The sequence below is a fragment of the Hypanus sabinus genome, chromosome 23 (assembly GCF_030144855.1).
Source record: "Hypanus sabinus isolate sHypSab1 chromosome 23, sHypSab1.hap1, whole genome shotgun sequence".
In the NCBI taxonomy this organism is placed as follows: domain Eukaryota; kingdom Metazoa; phylum Chordata; class Chondrichthyes; order Myliobatiformes; family Dasyatidae; genus Hypanus; species Hypanus sabinus.
Window position 1 is genome coordinate 5186928 of NC_082728.1, and position 22139 is coordinate 5209066.

Consider the following 22139-nt stretch of genomic DNA (forward strand, 5'->3'; position numbering starts at 1 on the left):
CGACATGCAAATGTCAACAAACTATAAGTACAGAAAAATGAGTAAATAAGCAATAAATATTATAGGATACTAGAAGAAGAGTGCTTCAAAGTGAGTCCATAGGAGGGCTTTACCCATGATGGCCTGGGCTGTATCCACGGCCCTTTGTAGAATTTTCTGTTCAAGGGCATTGGTGTTTCCGTACCAGGCCGTTCAACTTAGACTCTGAAGAATGGTGCAAACTCTCAATTTTTCTTTCATCTGGTTTCTTTCCCTTCAATTCTAGTTTCATTTGAAAGACAAGCCGTGCACAGGATATTTGCATAGAATGGAGCTGTGGTAATTCAGAGTAATCTACAGTAGAGTCATAGAGTGTTACAGTATGGAAACAGGCCTTTCGGCCCAACTCATCCATGCCAACCATCTGAGCTAGTCCCTTTTGCCCCTTGCTGGACCCATATCCTGCTAAGCCTGCTGCCCATGGATCTGTACAGTACTGTTTAAATGCTCCTGCCTCAACCTCTTCCTCAGGGAGCTCGTACTGACCACCATCTGAGTACAAATTTGCCCTTTGGGTTCCTATTAAATCTTTCTCTTCTCGCCCTGAAATTATGTCCTTTAGTTCTTGATTCTAGTGAGACAGCCCAGTTTCCAGTAAGTCCAGGAAAAACAAGCTCTGGCCCTGCCAAACTGGTGAGATTGAGGAGTTCTCCCACTCCAAACCCCCGGTTTGTGCAGATGCTGGGTAATTTGCCACCCTGTACAAATTGGTGCCATGAAATTACAGACGGTACACTGCATTCAATTAAAGGAATTATATTTATAAATTTTAACTAAAGGGTTAGTAAAAAAATAACAAAAAGAAAAGGGCCTATTCTAATTAAACACTCAAATGTGCCCAAGTTGGAGCTCATCTTGAATTTCTCTGTCACTTGCGCGCTGGGCCCTCAGTCAAAGTGAAAGCGCACACCACCTTCCGAACGTCATTCACAATCCATCTTGAACAACGGCCCTCCCACTGGATCGTATGCTATGACCGGTTCTCTCCAGTGTCTTCCCTTTTCATCTCCTCTCAAACAAAGGCACCAAGAGCAACCTTATTGTCCCTCACCCAGAAAACCTCCTGCTAATTGGATGGCACACATTCCGCATCATCCCTTATCTTCAGCAGTAACCCAACCAGCTGCTCTCACAGAACTGCCAAAATGAATACATACAGCATAACAGTAAAATTATGAACCGGGGCGTTACACTAGTTTTAGTAGGATTTTCAGCACCACATCCTTTTTGGAAGGAGGCAAAGTAGCATCTATGCCAGCACCATCACACTCAAAAACAGTTACTTTGCCCAACACTTCCACCTACTAACTCACCCCTCCAAACCCCCAACCACCACCATTTTATTGTTTCCAGTCAGTCTCCTTATGTACAGATACTCCTGTGCCTAGTTTCACTTTATGGACATACAATCAATCCATGTATATAAGCTAAATTGTGCATTTATATTTGTTGTGTTCTTTACCTTTTCAATGCCATAATAACAACTATTTTGTTTGTATTTATTTTGTACGCTTTTTTTTTTACTGGAAATGATATTAAACAACCCTGAATATTCTAGCATCGCATCATTATTCATGAAGTAATTTTTGGTGCTCCTGTTGTGGCCTCCTGTATATCGGTGAGACCTGATGAAGACTGGGAGACCACTTCACCAAGCATCCACACTCCATCTGCCAGAACAATTGGGATCTCCCAGTGGCCACCCATTTTCACTCCACTTCCCATTTCCATGGCCTCCTCCACTGTTGTGATGAGGTTGGAGGAACAACACCTTATATTCCGTTTGGGTAGCCTCCAACCTGATGGCATGAACATCGATTTCCAGTAATGCCCCCCTCCCTCTCTTCTCCCTCTCTCACCTCATCTCCATGCCCACCCATCACCTCCCTCTGGTGCTCCTCCCCTTTTACTTTCTTCTATGGCCTTCTGTCTCCTTCACCAATCATCTTCCCAGCTCTTTACTTCATCCCCTCCCCCTCCAAGTTTCACCTTTCACTTGCTGTTTCTCTCTCCCCTCCCCCCCCACCCCTCAGCTTTTTCTTCTCCACTACTGCCCAGGGGTCTTGGCCCGAAATGTCAACTGGACACTTTTCCATAGATGCTGCCTGGCTTGCTGAGGTCCTCCAGCATTTTGTGTGTGTTGCTCGGATTTCCAGCATGGCAGATCTTCTCTTGTTTGTGAAGTAACATTTGCTTTGTCTCTTGTAGTACTTTATGGTTCCTGGTTTGACCACATTAAAAGCTGGTGGCCAGAAAAAGATCAGGAGAACTTCTTGTTTCTGACCTATGAAGAGATGAAGCAGGTAAATATATTGTTTTTCTGAGCAGGAAGAAGGGAGCATCCAAACATTCATTTTCATTCAGTGAAGGTGACTTCTTAACCCCATGTCCACATGAGCCCCACACAGCAGTATGCAGCATACGCAAGACCAAGTGATCAAATTCAAGTCCAGGTTTATTGTCATTTAACTGCACATATATGCAACCAAAGGAAACATTCCTCTGGACCACAGTGCACCCACCATACATATACTGCACTCAGCACATAAAACAAAATACTATCACAAATATATTACTAAGATACAATTGAGAGTGCACAGCACAGGTAAACAGTAAGCAGCTCACTGTCCTAGTGACAGTCTGAGGGGAGAAGCCGTTACCCAGTCAGGCAGTCGTAATCCTGATGCTCCTGTATCTCCTTCCCGAAGGTAGTGTCATTATCATTCGAGTTAGAGGGCCACACAGCACAAAAATGCTTCAGGATGATAAGCTGCATAGATTGAGGGGAAGGTCAGACTGTTTCAGGGTGGAAATGGCTAATATAAGGGGGCATAATTTTGAGGAGATTGGATGAGAGTATCGGGGGAATGTCAGATTCAAGTTATTTTTACATAGAGAGTAGTGAGTGTGTGGAATGCACTGCCAGCGGGTGGTGGTAGAGGCAGAAACATTAGGGACATTTAAGAAACTCTTGTGCCCATGGATGATAGAAAATTGGAGGGTTATGTTGGAGATTGATCCTAGAATAGGTTAAAAGATTTGTACAACACATGCACTGAAGGGTCGGAGATAGTGCTGTGATGTTCTAATGAAAACAGCCCCTTTGGTCTGTTTTCTCCATGCCCACTGCGTTGCCCGGTGAGCTAGTCCGATCCCCTGCACTTGGCCCATGGCCCTTCAGAACTCTCCTATGTCCAGTCAGATCCAATGAGATGCATGCATGCTCAGAAACAGTGCCCTCTACAGGGACAGCCAAAGTTCTTACTGTCTCTTGTAAATGCCTTTTCTTTTCTTTTGTAATTTTTTTTATTGAAGTTCATCAAACAAACATTTCCATAAGATGTATTTCAGACATTGTACACATATATCATATAATCATATATATCACAAAATCTCCACTAAGTATTTATCTGGGATATACACTTACAGAAAAGAGTGGAAAGAAAAAACAAGCAAAAGGAAAGAACTATGTACAAGTAGGAAGTGATCTTTTTTTTTACAACAGATTCATCCATTCGTGAGAATAAAATCAGGCCTATGAGGCATTATGTAGTTAAACCATTTTTCCCAGTATGAATCAAATTGTTCCAGCTTATGATTAACAGATGCTGTTATCTTCTCTATTTTGTAAATGTCCATTGTAATTTCCATCCATGTATTTAAAGTTGGGCTCTCCTGTGATAACCATTTCCTAGTAAGAGTCTTTTTACCAGCCACCAACTGTGAATGCCTTTTCTATGATCAAAAGACCCTGCTTGACACAAAGAATTTTGAGTATTGTAGGTCTACCTCATCAGCAAGTTGCTCATTGGCGAAGAAGCTGGACTTGGTGTAGACCGTGTTGCTGTCTGCTACAGGGAGGCATTGGAGTCGGGGGGGGGTGTGGGGGGGAGGCAACGTGCAGTCTAACAATGACTGATTGTCTGAGTTGTCTTTCTCATGATCGCAGGACCCTGTCGGACATTGGTAATGTGGAATGCTGCGGGTCTGATTTATCAGTGAAATAGATGGCAGGGGAGCTGTGTGGCCTCCATTGTAGGAAGGACTAGGCCTCATGCCGTGTTGCCACTTGTTTGCAGACACCCAGGAGAGAGGCATCAGGGCGTCCATGCTGACGTCAGCGCTGCCCTCCAGGGTTCGCTCGGTCAAAGACAAGCTGGACTGCGTTTGACTGCAAACTGCTGCAGGCTTGCTCTTGCCGACAACACTCATGGACTCAGAAACCTGGGCTATTTTTTTTGTGTGACTTTGTTTACTGCTATTTTACACGTGCCATATGTGTCTTGTGCTGTTGGTATGGTGTTTTGTCCTTTGGCCTCAGAGTAATGCTGTCTTGTTTGCTGGTATTCATGCATGGCTGAATGACAAGTAAACTTGGACTAGTGAAACTTGCAGCAAGGGGGTTAAAGTGATGTTCTAACAGAAGAGGGTGCAAACACTTTCTACATCCAGCCCTTCTCCACCCCTTCCCCCAGCTCGTTATCCTGTGCTGCTGCAGATTTCCATCATCTCCTGTCCCTCCTGGTCAGTGAGGCAATCTCTTTCCAGATGTTATTGGGTGTCACAGTGCAGTGGTTAGCACGTCTCTTTACAGAATCAGTAATCACCAATTGGGGTTCAATTCCTACCAATGCCTGTAAGGAGTTAGTACATTCTCCCCATGATCATATGGGCGTCCTCCCACATTCCAAAGGGGTTAGGCTTAGTGAGTTGTGGGTAGGTTATGTTGATGCTGGAACACTTACAGGCTGCCGCCAGCACAATCTTCGCTGACTTACTTGAATTTTTGAATCTTCGATTTGATTTTGATGCTGTTACGTATCCCATAACTGGATCACTTACCAGCAAAGATAGAGAGGTCCGTTGAAGTCTGATGGCACTATTTTCAAATGTTTTTATTTATAAAGGCGGCACAAAAGTAAGGTTAATACAAACATTCAGATCATATACGTCGGCAAAACTCAATCTAAAGCGCGGGTATAGCAATAATCATCATTAAGAAATAATCTCTATTGTTGTCTAGGGGATAATATATTGTCCATTGGAAATATAAAAGTCACTCAGACGTCTGCAGGCTTCAGCCTTTTTGGGAATCGTTGGGTTTCACGTGTTTTAGAGAGATTGGTGAGAAAAGGAAAACTTGCCTGGGTCTTTATGAAGCAACTCCATTGAATCAGGGGAGCGTTGGTTCCCCGTTGTTAGTTCAAAGTCCTTTTCGGTGTTATCAGCCACCCGCTCCCCAGACAAAGGAGAAACGGAACGCATGTGGCTTTGAATGGCTTCCCGCTAGCACGGGAGCGCTGAACGATGGTGTGTCCTTCTGGTGCGTCGCTGGGGTACCGCCTCCTGCAGTCCCCTTTTATCTTGACTTGCAGAGTTGTAGATGTCCATCAAAGTAGGGTGATGCAATCCTCACCCCCACATTGCCTGAGGGTGTCCACGTCCCTGGTAGCTGGTGTCTCTAAGAACAATGGTCAAAACTGTTGCATTGTCTCTCATTTCCTGGGTCCGAGACCCGAATTAATAGTGATCTTGCAATTTTCCAGAAGGAGGGGGCTGCTCCCACCCCTTCGGCCCCTCAGAGCTGTGGTACATTCATAACAATGCAAATGACACACTTCACTTAAGTTTCAATGACATATGACAAACGAAGCTAATCTTTAATCTTATTTAGCAGAATATCTAATTATTGTATGAAATGAAATGCTTGCATTGACAGCTAATGCATGATGTGACCATAAGACAGGGGGAGAATTAGGCCATTCGGCCCATCAGGTATGCCCAATGAGGTGTCATATTATTAAAAGGTGGGGTGAACTCTTTCAGGACACATTGAATACTTTGGCAAAAGTTGGAGAATTTCTGGGGAAGCAGCTGAGCAGCGATCTGATTGACATGATTGCAAACCAAACCAAGTTCAACAAAATGAAGCAGAACAACATGTCGAACTACAGCTTCGTACCCTCAGACATCATCAATCAAGAGAAAGACAACTTCTTAAGAAAAGGTAAGGTTCAGATTCATTCTATTTTATCACTTGTACAACAAAATAATGCCAGCTTACTTGCTGCCCGTTAACCCACTGGCATTTAGGGCAACAATGAAGTCCCTTCCTCTCTGGTGATGTTCTGGGCTTCCTTTGTCATGTCAGTAGCTTCCTCTCGGTTTTCACGACTGTCAGTCAGGCAAGTCCTGGGTGGAGACTCAGGAATACCGTCACGCTCAGATGTAGAAGGATTCTTCATTGCTGTTTCCGGAAGTTATGTTTGACCACTCAGGCTTGTTAGCCCCTAGTTTAACCCCCAAACCTGGAGGACCAGTGGCCACTCTTAGTCTGGCCTGTACCCTTTGACCTGATTGGCATCGGTGACCCTATCAAGAGCCTAAGCACAAGGCCCTGACTGTCAATATAGCTCTCTGGATCACTGTGGCATTCAAGCCTCCGAACCCTACACTAGGTTCTGGTCCTCTCGCAGGAAAGTAGTACTAGACCATCTAAGGAAAGACGTGTTGGCACTGGAGAGGGTCCAGAGGAGATTCACGAGAATGATCCTGGGTACGAAGGGGTTAACATATGAGGAGCGTTTGATGGCTCTGGGCCCACACTTGCTGGAGTTTAGTTAGTTGGAAGTTAGTTGTCATTGCTGAAAATGACAAGATTACAATGCTACTCCATTCAGTTCAAAACAGCATACCAGCAGTTCAATTACTAAAAACACAGTGACTACATTTCCAATAACACCCGAGATATTTATAGAGACTCCTAAGTTACAACTCTAAAATGGGGCATTGTTCAGTTATACGACAGCCCAGAGGATAAAGCCGTTTTTCAGTCAGGAAGTCCATGCGGGGACGTGTCTGCTTTTCCTGCCGGTGGTAGGAGATTAAACAGGTGTGGGGTGAGTCATGATTTGGATGCAGTGAGCTGTAGATTGTATCCATATCTGCTAGTTGTGTCTCAGTGATGCTCTATGCATTGCGGATCACTTGTTGGAGTGCTTTGTGCTTGACCTTGTTGCATGTGGTGTACATTACTGTCGTGTTGTGCAGTAGGTCAGTGTGCTCTCAATTACATATCGGTAAAGGTTTACAGCAACCTTGGGGCAGATTTGCTCTCTTTAAATTCCTAAGGTCGTATAGGCACTTCCCTTCTACCGAGGGGGTGTTGGTGGTCCAAGAGAGCTCCTCTATGATGTTCACCCCAAACACCTAAAGCTGGGACCCTTTTCACTGCTTCACCATGTATGAGCAGTGGAGCTTGTTCATACCTTCTTGATTTCCAGAAATCGATAATCATTTCTTTGTTTTGTTAGTGTTGAGTGAAAGGTTATGGTGATTACACTATTCACAGTTTCTGCACCTCCTCTCTGTCTGCTGTTTATTTGTGATTAGTCCAGTCACTGTGGTGTCGTCTGCAAACTTGATGATGGAGTCGGCAGAGCCCCAGTCATGGGTGAAAAGATTGGGCTCAGTGCCCATCCCTGCAATGCACTGGTGTTCAGGGTCAGGGACGTTGATGTGTTTTGCTTAGTCTGACTGTCTAGGTGCAATTGGTAAGTAAGTCCACAACCCAGTTGCAAATTGATGTATTGTTACGAATTCCCATAACTGGATCACTTACCAGCAAAGATAGAGAGGTCCGTTGAAGTCTGATGGTACTATTTTTAAAAGTATTTATTGATAAAGGGCACAAAAAGAAGATTAATGCAAACATACAGATAATATACGCCGTCAATACTAAATCTAAGCGCAGGTATAATAATAACCGATAAGAAATAACTCTATCGTTGTCTAAGGGTTACTGTATTGTCCGATGGAAAGATAAGTCACTATCAGTTTGTTTAAGCTGCAGCGTTGTTGGGTTTAAAAGTGATGCGGTTTAAACTTGCCCCAGGTCTTTTAAGATGCCAATCCGTGGAGTCAGGGGAGCGGGCTTCCCTGTCGTCAGCTAAAAGCTGTTTTCCATGGTGCCAGCCACCGATTCCAGCCACGGAATCGAACGCACGTGGCTGCCTTCAGATGACTTCCTGCTGTTACGTGGTCGCTTAACATTTCTTCTGGTGCGTCTGAGGGGCTGTTCCCCAGACCCTCTTTTATCCTGACTCACAGGGTCTCAGATGTCAATCAGGTTGGGATGATGCAATCTCTCCACCAACCTCCCCCTTGGTTCATTGCCTGGGGCTTCGATGCATCGCACAGGATGCAATACACAAGGCCGGCTCCAAGAGACAATAGCCGGTATCAATGGGTCCGCCTCTCGGAGGCCACTCTTTGTGAATTCTGCATGTCTTTCTCTCATTTCCTGGGTCTCCTGAACGGACTCAATAGTGATCTTGCGATTCTCACAAAGGAGGGGGCTACCCCGCACCCTTTGGCCCCTCAGAGCTGAGGTACATTTATAACAGTATTCAGTCCCAGATTGTGTAGTTTAATGGTCAGCTTGTTGGGGAGTATGGCGTTGAGGGCAAAACTGTAGTCAGTAAAAAGCATAGAGGAATGAAGAGGGATCCGATCAAAACCTATCGAATATTGAAAGGTCTGGATGTGGAAAGATGTTTCCCATAGCGGGAGAGTCTAGGACACAACTGCAGTGTACAAGGATATATCTTTAGAACAGAGATAAGGAGGAATTTCTTTAGCCAGTGAGGAGTGAATGTGTGGAATTTATTGCCGCAGGCGGCTGTGGAGGTCAAGTAATTGAATGTATTTAAAGCAGAGGCTGATGGTTTCTTGATTAATCTGAGCATCAAAGGTTACGGGGACAAGGCAGGAGAATGGGGTTCAGAGGGATAATAAATCAGCCGTAGTAGAAAGGTGAAGCAGACTCGATGGGCCAGAAGGCCTAATTCTGCTCCTGTGTCTTCTGGAAACATACAGCGAAAAGTATCAAACACTCTACGTGCAGATGACAAATAAATAGTCATGCTGAGAAGAAAAGTGAGTTCTCCCATCCTAGTTTCCTCTGACTGTAGTGTAGTGATTAGCACAATGCTTTAGAGTACCAGCGACCCAGGTTCAATTCCTGCCGCTGCCTGTGAGGAGTTTGTATGTACTCCCGGTGACCACATGGGTTTCCTCTGGGTGCTCCAGTTTCCTCCGACATTCCAAAAACGTACAGGTTAGTAGGTTAATTGGTCTTTGTAGATCGTCCGGTGATTAGACTAGAGTTAAATCAGGGGACTGCTGGGCAGCACAGCTCAAAGTGCCGGAAGGACCGATTCCATGCTGTACCTCAATAAGTTAAAAAAAAATTAAATTAAAAACCATTTTCATTCTCTAGTCATTCCTTGTTCTCACAGAATTGGAATCTCACAAAGTAAAATACGTGAGTGTAGCTTTTCATCTACATTGAAAAAATAGCAATTATTGTGTGTAATAAATAAATAAATAAATTGACAACCAACACAACCTAAGGATATGCTGGGGCAACCCACAAGTGCTGCCACATATTCTGGTACCAACATCGCATACCCACAATGCTTAGCAGAACAATACTGAGCACAACAGGCAACAAAACAACAACAGTAAAACCAGCCCCCTTCCTCCCTCTCTTCCACCCACCACAGTCCACCAACACCAGGACAGGCCTTCGACTTCCCAGTGGACATGCAGACTCCAGGTTCCAACCATTGGTTCTTGGCTAAAGTGAAAAGGATTCTTTCCTTGGTTCCCTTGGGTCTGGATCCCGTCACAGGGCTCCCTTCTTCCCCACCCCGCCCCCCATCCCCGGTATCTCCCCCTTCCTGCAAATTATAAACAAGTCCTGAAGAAGGATCTCAGCCAGAATTGTTGACTGTTCATTCATTTCCATATATGCTGCCTGACCTGATGAGTTCCTACAGCATTTTGTATGTGTTGCTCAGGATTTCCAGCATCAGCAGAACCTCCTGTGTTTTTATATATATATATTTGATTTTGTTGGCTTATTGAATTTCCTGTGTTTATATATATATATATATTCGATTTTGTTGGCTTGTTTTGTTGTGTATTTTAATTCTGTTGGACAAGGATGATTTGATTGCTCACAAACAAGAAAAAAATCTGCAAATGCTGGAAATCCAAGCAACACACACAAAATGCTGGACAGAAATAGGATTGTACTCTTTTCCTAGACGCTGCCCGGTTGCTGAGTTCCTCCACCATTTCGTGTGTGCGATTTGGTTGCTCGATTGCCTTTTTTTGCAGCCACTCTAAATTTCAAGTTCAAGTTCAAGTTTAACTGTCACACATGAATACAGCCAAACAGAGCAGCGTTCCTCTGGGGCCAAGGTGCAATAACACAGCACCAAAATCAGACAGCACACTGCAAATAGAACGTATGGTCACAATTTCAGAAAAATATGCAGTCACAGAGGAAAAAATGTAATCAGGCCCAAGTCCTTGAGTGGCATGACTGTAGATTGTCCAGGTCCAGCTTGTTCTTCCCCTGAGCAAATGCAGGAGAGCAGCATGGTGGGCAACATAGAGCAAACGCAGGAGAGCAGCATGGTGGGCAACATGGAGCAAACACAGGAGAGCAGCATGGTGGGCAACATGGAGCAAACGCAGGAGAGCAGCATGGTGGGCAACATGGAGCAAACACAGGAGAGCAGCATGGAGCAAACGCAGGAGAGCAGCATGGTGGGCAACATGGAGCAAACGCAGGAGAGCAGCATGGTGGGCAACATGGAGCAAACGCAGGAGAGCAGCATGGTGGGCAACATAGAGCAAACGCAGGAGAGCAGCATGGAGCAAACGCAGGAGAGCAGCATGGTGGGCAACATGGAGCAAACACAGGAGAGCAGCATGGAGCAAACGCAGGAGAGCAGCATGGTGGGCAACATGGAGCAAATGCAGGAGAGCAGCATGATGGGCAACATGGAGCAAACGCAGGAGAGCAGCATGGTGGGCAACATGGAGCAAACGCAGGAGAGCAGCATGGTGGGCAACATGGAGCAAACGCAGGAGAGCAGCATGGTGGGCAACATGGAGCAAACACAGGAGTGAAGCACCGAGCCAACACAGGAGTCAGCAATGACAGGAGGGGCTAGCCCCTAACCCAGTAAGATTCCAGCTCGTCATTTATGTGACACTTTAGAATAGCGGTTAATGGAACACTTTACAGAGCTAGCTGTAAGATCAGGATTCAATTGTTGCAGCTGCTTGTACGGGGTTTGTACATTGACCCTGTAACTGTGTGGGTTTCCTCCCACATTCCAAAGACTTACTGTACGGGTTAGGGTTAGTGAGTCGTGGGCATGCCAGAAGCATGATGGCACTCGCGGGCATCCTCCCTGATCTGATTTGCTGCAAATGATACACTTAATTGGATGTTTCAATGTTTTGATGTACTCATGACAAATAATCTTAATCTTTTCTGTAATCTTCTCATGAGCAGACCTTTATAATTTGCTGTGGTTTTACTTGAGCCAAACGGACAGCACTAGTCACAAAATATTTGATAAAGAAATTTGGGGGAAGAAAGAAATCTTGGTCTTCACTCAGCCATTACGTTCTTGCAGATGGTTTTCCTAGGAAGTTGTGAACCTGTGTAGTTCTCTGCCCAGGGAAGCAGTAGAGGCTACCTTATTAAAGATATTTCAAACACAACTGTATCATCTACTGTATCTGGTGTTCCCAGTGTGGCCTACTCTACATTGGTGAGACCTGAGGTAGACTGGGGGACTGAAGGGCATCTGCAGAATCTGTAATATTTAAGACATACAGTAGTTAGATAGATTCTTGCATAGCAGGGAATTAAGGGTTCTGGGGAAAAGTCAGGTAGGTGGAGCTGAGTCCACGGCTAGATCAGCCACGATCTTTTTGAATGGGAGAGTAGGTTCATAGGCCAGATGGCGTACTTTTGCTCCTGGTTCTTGTTATTATGAGTTTGAAGGTTCTGGGCCCTTCTTCCACTCCAGACTGCCTTACAGAGTGTTAAATTGACACTAATGCAAAGTGGTGGGGTGGAGATACATCTCTACCACAGGAGGTGTAGGTTGATCCTTCCCTCCACTAACCTGCAGGACACCCTTGGGCAAGGTGTAACATCTGCTGAGCATCCCCCCGCAACCTCAGTCAGGGTCACGTGAAACCATGGGAGCAGTCGGTGTATATCACAAGTCCTGGATATGTGACCACTGTTACCAGGCAGACAATTTCTGAAGAATATTGATAACGGCTGGGGACACCTGTCTTGTAAAGACACTGCCCAGAAGAAGACAGCGAGGCATTGAGAGGAAGTGCGGCGGCGGCCATTTTCAAATTGCTTCTCAGATCAGAGTTCTGAGAGGCGGGACTGCGCAGGCGCGTGAAGGAAGCCTGGGAAGGAGGGAAGATATAAAAAGAACGCAGCCTTAAGAAGCGGGCAGCTTTGTTTGCAGGCTGCGGTGTTACGTACTCGTGACACATGACAGTGGAGCCCTTGTCATGTGACTGGGGTTGAAGCTGTACTGGACTTGAGGTGATGGTGGAATGACATCATTTTCCCGCCAGTAGAGATCATGTGACGGGTTTTTTTTACAGGTTATAAAAGGTAGACCCCACCCTGTGAGGAGGGGCAGTTCGTGGCTGGATTTGCCAAGTTGACTTCATGCCACTGCGTGTTTGAAGTGATGACGCAGTTTAGTTGAAGGATGAAGTTTTTATTTAATGCCTAAAGTTTAAAAGGTTAATGCCAACAGGTTCTTTATGATTCTGTTAGTTTGAGAATTAAAGGAGAGTGAAGATTCAAGGTTGGAAGTTAAAGATCGAGGAGAATCGCTTTCTACGGTGAAACGGGGGCGACCTTTGTTTGATCCTTATTTGGAAGGATTTCGTTGACTATCTTCGTGCTAATCCCTAGGTTTACCTAGAAAGGATTGAAGGTAGTGAGGAAGGAAAGGTCAGTGCCTTTAAGCCGTTCTGGTTTCGTAAATTCTTCGTGGGAATTTCGACGTCGGGGATCGAAGCAAGCGACGTGAAAGAGAACTTAAATCGTCCTGTAAAGTCTCTCCTTTTAAATGGACTGTGAGCATATCGAACTTTTGGCAATATCACTTTAAGAACTGTTTTGGAATATCACTTTAAGAACTGTTTTGGAATATCACTTTACGAACTGTTTGAACAGCCGCTCAGCAGCTGTTTCCGGTTACGGTAGTGTTTGTTTACTTTTGGGGGGTTTGTTTTCTGTGTTTAATAAACGTGTTGTTTGTTATAAGAAACCCTTGTCGAACTCATATATTTATTGTTGCCTGAATACGTAACAGCGGAGTGAGCCGGGAGCAGAGTGTAGGGCTTGGGCTCAGAGGGCTTAGGCGGAAGAGGGCACAGTAGGCTTATCTTTTAGTTCTCCTTGTTATTTTCAGTTATTTGGGAAGTATGAGTGTGAGGGCAGCTTGTTGTTCTCGGTGTCGGATGTGGGAGGTCCTGGAGTCTCCGAGCCTCCCGGACGTCCACATCTGCGCCAGGTGCGCCGAACTGCAGCTCCTGAGGGACCGAGTTAGGGAACTGGAGCTGCAGCTCGATGACCTTCGCCTGGTCAGGGAGAGTGAGGAGGTGATAGAGAGGAGTTACTGGCAGGTGGTCACTCCGGGGCCACGGGAGGCAGATAGGTGGGTCACGGTCAAGAAGGGGAAGAGGCAGGTACTAGAGAGTACCCCAGTGGCTGTACCCCTTGACAATAAGTACTCATGTTTGAGTACTGTTGGGGGGGACAGCCTACCTGGAGGAAGTGACAGTGGCCGGGCCTCCGGCACAGAGGACGGCCCTGTAGCTCAGAAGGGTAGGAATAGAAGAAAGAGGACCATAGTAATAGGGGATTCGATAGTCAGGGGTTCAGACAGGCAGTTCTGTGGAGGTGATCGGGAGTCCCGGATGGTAGTTTGCCTCCCTGGTGCCAGGGTTCAGGACATTTCTGATCGTGTCCAAGATATCCTGAAGTGGGAGGGTGAGGAGTCAGAGGTCGTGGTACATGTAGGTACCAATGACATAGGTAGGAAAGGGGAGGAGGTCCTGTAATGAGAGTACAGGGATTTAGGAAGGCAGTTAAGAAGAAGGACCGCAAAGGTAGTAATCTCAGGATTACTGCCTGTGCCACGCGACAGTGAGAATAGAAATAGAAATAGAAATAGAATAGGAATGGAATTAGAGGGAGGATGAATGCGTGGCTGAGGGATTGGAGCAGGGGGCAGGGATTCAAGTTTCTGGATCATTGGGACCTCTTCTGGGGCAGGCGTGACCTGTTCAAGAAGGACGGGTTACACTTGAATCCTGGGGGGACCAATATCCTAGCGGGGAGGTTTGCTAGGGCTACAGGGCAGACTTAAACTAGTAAGATGGGGGGGAGGCGGGGATCAATTTGAGGAAACTATGGGAGAGGAGGTTAGTTCACCAGTAGAGCAAGTAAGTAGACAGTGTGTGAGGGGGGAAAGGCAGGGTTGGAGAAGGGATGCGCTCAGCCCGAAGATGTAGGGGAGAAGAAAGAAAAGGATAATAAATTTGAATGCATTGTTAGGGATGAAAAGAGAGGAGAAGGTGGAGAGTATCTTAAATGTATCTATTTTAATGCTAGGAGCATTATAAGAAAGGTGGATGAGCTTAAAACGTGGATTGCTACCTGGAATTATGATGTTGTAGCTATTAGTGAAACATGGTTGCAGGAAGGGTATGATTGGCAACTAAATATTCCTGGATTTAGTTGCTTCAGGTGTGATAGAGTAGGAGGGGCCAGAGAAGAAGGTGTTACATTGCTTGTCTGAGAAAATGTTATGGCGGTGCTTTGGAAGGATAGATTAGAGAGCTCATTTAGGGAGACTATTTGGGTGGAATTGAGGAATGGGAAAGGTGTAGTAACACTGATAGGAGTGTATTATAGGCCACCTAATGGGGAGTGTGAGTTGGAAGAGCAAATGTGTAAGGAGATAGCAGATATTTGTAGTAAACACAAGGTGGTGATTGTGGGAGATTTTAATTTTCCACACGTAGATTGGGAAGCTCATTCTGTAAAAGGGCTGGATGGTTTAGAGTTTGTGAAATGTGTGCAGGATAGTTTTTTGCAACAAAACATAGAAGTACTGACTAGAGACAGGGCAGTGTTGGATCTCCTGTTAGGGAATGCGATAGGTCAGCTGACAGATGTATGTGTTGGGGAGCACTTCAGGTCCAGTGATCACAATAGCATTAGCTTCAATGTAATTATGGAGAAGGACAGGACTGGACCTAGAGTTGAGATTTTTGATTGGAGAAAGGCTAACTTTGAGGAGATGCGAAGGGATTTAGAGAGAGTGGATTGGGTCAAGTTAAATGGGAAGTATGTAATAGAGAAATGGAGGTCATTTAAGGGTGAAATTATGAGGGTACAGAATCTTTATGTTCCTGTTAGTTTGAAAGGAAAGGTTAAAGGTTTGAAAGCACCATGGTTTTCAAGGGATATTAGAAACTTGGTTCGGAAAAAGAGGGATGTCTACAATAGATATAGGCAGCATGGAGTAAAGGAATTGCTTGAGGTATATAAAGAATGTAAAAGGAATCTTAAGAAAGAGATTAGAAAAGCTAAAAGAAGATATGTGGTTGGTTTGGCAAATAAGGTGAAAGTAAATCCAAAAGGTTTCTACAGTTATATTAAAAGCAAGAGGATAGTGAGGGATAAAATTGGTCCCTTAGAGAATCAGGGTGGTCAGCTATGTGTGGAGCCGAGGGAGATGGGAGAGATTTTGAACGATTTCTTCTCTTCGGTATTCACGAAGGAGAAGGATATTGAATTGTGTAAGGTGTGGGAAACAAGTAAGGAAGTTATGGAACCTATGACAATTAAAGAGGTGGAAGTACTGGCGCTTTTAAGAAATTTAAAAGTGGATAAATCTCCGGGTCCTGACAGGATATTCCACAGGACCTTGAGGGAGGTTTGTGTAGAGATAGCAGGAGCTCTGACGGAGATCTTTCAGATGTCATTAGAAACGGGGATTGTGCCGGAGGATTGGCGTATTGCTCATGTGGTTCCATTGTTTAAAAAGGGTTCTAGAAGTAAGCCTAGCAATTATAGACCTGTCAGTTTGACATCAGTGGTGGGTAAATTAATGGAAAGTATTCTTAGAGATAGTATTTATAATTATCTGGATAGACAGGATCTGATTAGGAGTAGACAGCATGGATTTGTGCGTGGAAGGTCATGTTTGATAAACCTTATTGAATTTTTTGAAGAAGTTACGAGGAATGTTGACGAGGGTAAGGCAGCGGATGTAGTCTATATGGACTTCAGCAAAGTCTTTGACAAAGTTCCACATGGAAGGTTAGCTAAGAAGGTTCAGTCGTTAGGTATTAATGCTGGAGTAATAAAATGGATTCAACAGTGGCTAGATGGGAGATGCCAGAGAGTAGTGGTGGATAATTGTTTATCAGGATGGAGGCCGGTGACTAGCGGGGTGCCTCAGGGATCTGTTTTGGGCCCAATGTTGTTTGTAATATACATAAATGATCTGGATGATGGGGTGGTAAATTGGATTAGTAAATATGCCGATGATACTAAGGTAGGAGGTGTTGCGGATAATGAGGTGGGTTTTCAAAGCTTGCAGGGAGATTTATGCCAGTTAGAAGAATGGGCTGAACGTTGGCAGATGGAGTTTAGTGCTGAGAAGTGTGAGGTTCTGGCAGGAATAATCCAAATAGAACATACAGGGTAAATGGTAGGGCATTGAGGAATGCAGTGGAACAGAGAGATCTAGGAATAACAGTGCATAGTTCCCTGAAGGTGGAGTCTCATGTAGATAGACAATAGACAATAGGTGCAGAAGTAGACCATTCGGCCCCTCGAGTCTGCACCGCCATTCTGAGATCATGGCTGATCATTCACTATCAATACCCAGTCCCTGCCTTATCCCCATATCCCTTGATTCCCCTATCCATCAGATATCTATCTAGCTCCTTCTTGAAAGCATCCAGAGAATTGGCCTCCACCGTCTTCTGAGGCAGTGCATTCCACACCTCCACAACTCTCTGGGAGAAGAAGCTCTTCCTCAACTCTGTTTTAAATAATTGACCTCTTATTCTCAATCCATGCCCTCTGGTACTGGACTCTCCCACCATCTGCAACATATTTCCTGCCTCAATCCTATCAAATCCTTTAATTATCTTAAACATTTCAATCAGATCCCCTCTCAATCTCCTCAATTCCAGCATGTACAAGCCCAATCTCTCCAATCTCTCTGCGTGAGACAGCCCTGCCATCCCAGGAATCAACCTAGTGAATCTACGCTGCACTTCCTCAATTGCCAGAATGTCCTTCCTTAAACCTGGAGACCAAAACTGTACACAATATTCCAGATGTGGTCTCACCAGGGCCCTGTACAAATGCAAAAGGACATCCTTGCTCTTGTACTCAATTCCCCTTGTAACAAAGGCCAACATTCCATTTGCCCTCTTCACTGCCTGTTGCACTTGCTCATTCACCTTCATTGACTGATGAACTAGGACTCCGAGGTCTCTTTGCATTTCCCCCTTACCTAACTCTACACCGTTCAGACAATACTCTGCCCTCTTGTTCCCGCTTCCAAAGTGGATAACTTCACATTTATTCACATTGAATGACATCTGCCAAGTATCTGCCCACTCACTCAGCCTATCCAAGTCTCCCTGTATTCTCCTAACGTCCTCTTCGCATGTCACACTGCCACCCAGTTTAGTATCGTCAGCAAACTTGCTGATATAGTTTTCAATGCCCTCATCTAAATCGTTGACATAAATCGTAAAGAGCTGTGGTCCCAATACAGAGCCCTGTGGTACCCCACTAGTCACGTCCAGCCAGTCCGAGAAACACCCATTCACTGCTACCCTTTGCTTTCTATCTGCCAACCAGTTTTCTATCCATGTTGAAACCTTGCCCCCAATGCCATGAGCTCTGATTTTACTCACCAATCTCCTATGTGGCACCTTATCGAATGCCTTCTGAAAATCTAGGTACACAACATCCACTGGCTTACCCTCGTCTAACATCCTTGTTACACCCTCAAAAAACTCCAACAGATTAGTCAAGCATGATTTACCCTTGGTAAATCCATGCTGGCTCGGCCTAATCCTATTTCTGCCATCAAGATGTGCCACTATTTCGTCCTTAATAATGGACTCAAGCATCTTCCCCACGACTGACGTTAGGCTAACAGGGCGATAGTTCTCCGTTTTCTTCTTCCCTCCCTTCTTGAAAAGTGGGATAACATTAGCCACTTTCCAATCTTCAGGAACTGATCCTGAATCTAAGGAACATTGGAAAATGATTACCAATGCATCCGCAATTTCCTGAGCCACCTATTTTAGAACCCTCGGATGCAGACCATCTGGACCCGGGGATTTATTAGCCTTCAGTCCTACCAGTCTACTCATCACTGTTTCTTTCCTAATGTCAATCTGTCTCAATTCCTCTGATATCTTATGACCCTGGCCCATCCATACATCTGGGAGATTGCTTGTGTCCTCCCTGGTGAAGACAGATCTAAAGTACGCATTAAATTCTGTTGCCATTTCCCTGTTTCCCATAACAATTTCTCCCAATTCATTCTTCAAGGGGCCAACATTGTTCTTAACTATCTTCTTTCTCTTCACATAGCTAAAAAAGCTTTTGCTATCCCCTTTTATATTCCTGGCTAGACTGAGCTCATACCTGATTTTTTCTCTCCGTATTGCTTTTTTAGTTAAGATCTGCTGTTCCTTAAAACTTTCCCAATCATCTGTATTCCCACTCATCTTAGCCCTGTCATACTTCTTTTTCTTTAATGCTATACAATCTCTGACTTCCTTTGTCAACCACTGTGGCCCCTTCCCCTTCTTTGAATCCTTCCTTCTCATTGGAATGAACTGCTTTTGCATCTTTTGTATTATCCCCAAGAATATCTGCCACTGCTGATCCACTGTCTTTCCTGCCAGGGCATCCACCCATTTAACTTTGGCCAGCTCTTCCCTCATGGCTCCGTAGTCTCCTTTATTTAATTGCAACACTGACACCTCTGATCTGCCCTTATCCCTCTCAAATTGTAGATAAAAACTTATCATGTTATGATCACTACTTCCTAATGGCTCCTTTACTTCAAGATCACTTATCAATTCCTGTTCATTAAACATCACCTAGTCCAAAATAGCCTCGTTCCTGGTTGGCTCAAGCAGAAGCTGTTCCAAAAATACATCCCTTAGACACTCCACAAACTCCCTATCCTGGGGTCCAGCACCTACCTGATTCTCCCAGTTCACCTGCATGTTGAAATCTCCCATAATGACTGCATTACCTTTAGCACATGCCAATGTTAACTCCCTAATCAACTTGTACCCAATATCCACGCTACTGTTTGGGGGCCTGTACACAACACCCACTAGGGTCTTTTTACCCTTACTGTTCCTCAGCTCAATCCACACAGACTCTACTTCCCCTGTTCCCAAGTCACCTCTTGCTAAGGACTGAATCTCATTCCTCACCAACAGGGCCACCCCACCCCCTCTTCCCATATTTCTGTCTCTACGATAGCACGTATACCCTGGTACACGCAATTCCCAGGCCTGATCCCCTTGCAGCCATGTCTCCGTTATCCCAACAATATCGTAGTTCCCCATTTTCATCTGAGCTTCAAGCTCATCTGTCTTATTTCTGACACTACGCGTCATAGGGTGGTGAAGAAGGCTTTTGGGATGCTGGCCTTTATAAATCAGAGCATTGAGTACAGAAGTTGGGATGTAATGTTAAAATTGTACAAGGCATTGGTAAGGCCAAATTTGGAATATTGTGTACAGTTCTGGTCACCAAATTATAGAAAAGATATCAATAAATTAGAGAGAGTGCAGAGACGATTTACTAGGATGTTACCTGGGTTTCAGCACTTAAGTTACACAGAAAGGTTGAACAAGTTAGGTCTCTATTCATTGGAGCGTAGAAGGTTGAGGGGGGATTTGATCGAGGTATTTAACATTTTGGGAGGGATAGATAGAGTTGACGTGAATAGGCTGTTTCCATTGAGAGTAGGGGAGATTCAAACGAGAGGACATGATTTGAGAGTTAGGGGGCAGAAGTTTAAGGGAAACACGAGGGGGTATTTCTTTACTCAGAGAGTGATAGCTGTGTGGAATGAGCTTCCTGTAGAAGTAGTAGAGGCCAGTTCAGTTGTGTCATTTAAGGTAAAATTGGATAGGTATATGGACAGGAAAGGAGTGGAGGGTTATGGGCTGAGTGCGGGTAGGTGGGACTAGGTGAGATTAAGAGTTCGGCACAGACTAGGAGGGCCAAGATGGCCTGTTTCCGTGCTGTGATTGTTATATGGTTATATAAGAAGGCAATGGCAAACCACTTCCGTAGAAAAATTTGCCAAGAACAGCCATGATTGTGGGGCCATGATTGACACAGCACATAATAATAATGAATACAAAGCTTTTCAAGTGCAACATTAAAATGTGCCCTCTCAAACTACAAGTAAAAGATCACAAAGTAGCATTTTGTGTAAGAAGACTGCAATATATTTCCCTATAATTCTGTGGATAATATTTGACTATCATTTGTGGGAAGGCTCTGTGAACCTTATCTGAATGTTTTCTACATTAGACAGCTACGTCACTAATTAAACACAATCCTGATGCAGGGTCTTGGCCCAAAGTGTCAACTCTTTATCCCTCTCCAGAGATGCTGTGTGACCTGCAATTTGTGTGTCTTTCTTCATTAATTGAATTTTGGGCATGAAAGGTCACAATGTCTTTCAGTATTCCATTAGTTTTTTTTCAAAATGGTGAATTGATTTACTATTTTCACACATATTGGTTTACTATTGTCCAGTGGAAGAACTTGTCTTGCATACCAATCACACAGATTAATTCATTACAATACAGAATAAACTGTTACAGTTACAGAGAAGGTAGACAATAAGGTGCAAGATCATAACGAGGTATGTTGTGAGGACAAGACTTCATTTTATCTTACCGGGAATCCATTTGGGTGGAAGCTGTCCTTGAGCCTGGTGGTTCTTTAGTAAATTAAATTGCTCTTGTTACAGGTATTGTTGGAGACTGGAAGAACCATTTTACTGAAGCCCAGATTGAACATTTTAATTCAGTGTTTGCTGAAAGAATGAAAGGATTGGATTTTCCATACTACAAGGACTGAAGGCACAAGAATTGATAATGAACTAACTGTAGACTTCATAAAATATTTACTCAGTTTTTCTTGCTACCACTAAACCTTATTCACTTTGCAAAGAATTGTAATATTTCAATCATGCTTCCCATTCTTTCTGTAAGGGTGCAATGTCTCCCAAATGATTATCTATACAACAGACATGCTATTGAAACCTTTGCCTATATTTCAAGTCAAGTTTATTGTCATTTAATTATATACATGTATACAATCAAATGAGTCAATGTTTCTCCAAACCGGGGTGTAAAGCATGGTGCCCAATAACTTTGGAAAGTAATGATAAAATCTTTGGATGGATTACACATAAATAAAGTGCAGAAGTTAAATATTGTACGGTACAGAACAGATTTAATAAATTGAAACAGTACTGTGGCGACCCATTTCCTGGCACATCCGAACCGGCTCACAATTAGATAGCCTACGGGGGTTTGCGTGCACAGAGCTTTGGAGCCTCTGCGCCACGGGGGGCAGGTTGAGAGAGGCTTAAAAAGTGAGGCTGAGGATTTCGAATAAAGTTTTTCCTTCGACTGCAGTTACCGACTCCGTGTCGTAATTTTAGCGCTGCGTGTAGCACACCGCTACAATTGGTGACCCCGACGGTCCAAACGATTTTTGGACCAGAAATGACTGACGCCGCCTCTGTTCATGCGGTTTTGTTGAAACTGCCAGGTTTCTGGACACAGCGACCGAACCTATGGTTCCAGCAAGCCGAAGCCCAATTCCACGTTCGCCGGATCACCTCAGAAGACACCCGCTACTACTACGTGGTGAGCTCCCTCGACCAGGACACAGCGGCCCAGGTCGTGGAGTTTGTACAGTCACCCCCGGCAGATGGCAAGTACATGGAATTCAAAGCCCCGCTCCTCAGGACTTTCGGACTCTCACGGCGCGAGCGGCCTGCCCGTTTACTGCACCTGGATGGCTTGGGCGACAGACCTCCATCAGCTTTAATGAATGAGATGTTGTCTCTCGCCGACGGACACACACC

The 22139-nt window shown here is 44.7% G+C and overlaps 1 protein-coding gene across 1 annotated transcript in view; it reads left to right on the top strand.

The window, feature by feature from the left end:
- The window catches only part of LOC132379897 (sulfotransferase 2B1-like), a 39876-nt gene extending 18193 nt beyond the window's left edge, over positions 1-21683 (top strand). The window contains exons 4-6 of the mRNA XM_059948204.1: positions 2248-2342; positions 5866-6046; positions 21012-21683. Of these exons, the coding sequence (XP_059804187.1) occupies positions 2248-2342; positions 5866-6046; positions 21012-21121 (386 nt within the window). The 3' untranslated portion in view covers positions 21122-21683. The remainder of the gene's footprint in view (positions 1-2247; positions 2343-5865; positions 6047-21011) is intronic.
- The last annotated feature ends 456 nt before the right edge of the window (positions 21684-22139 follow it).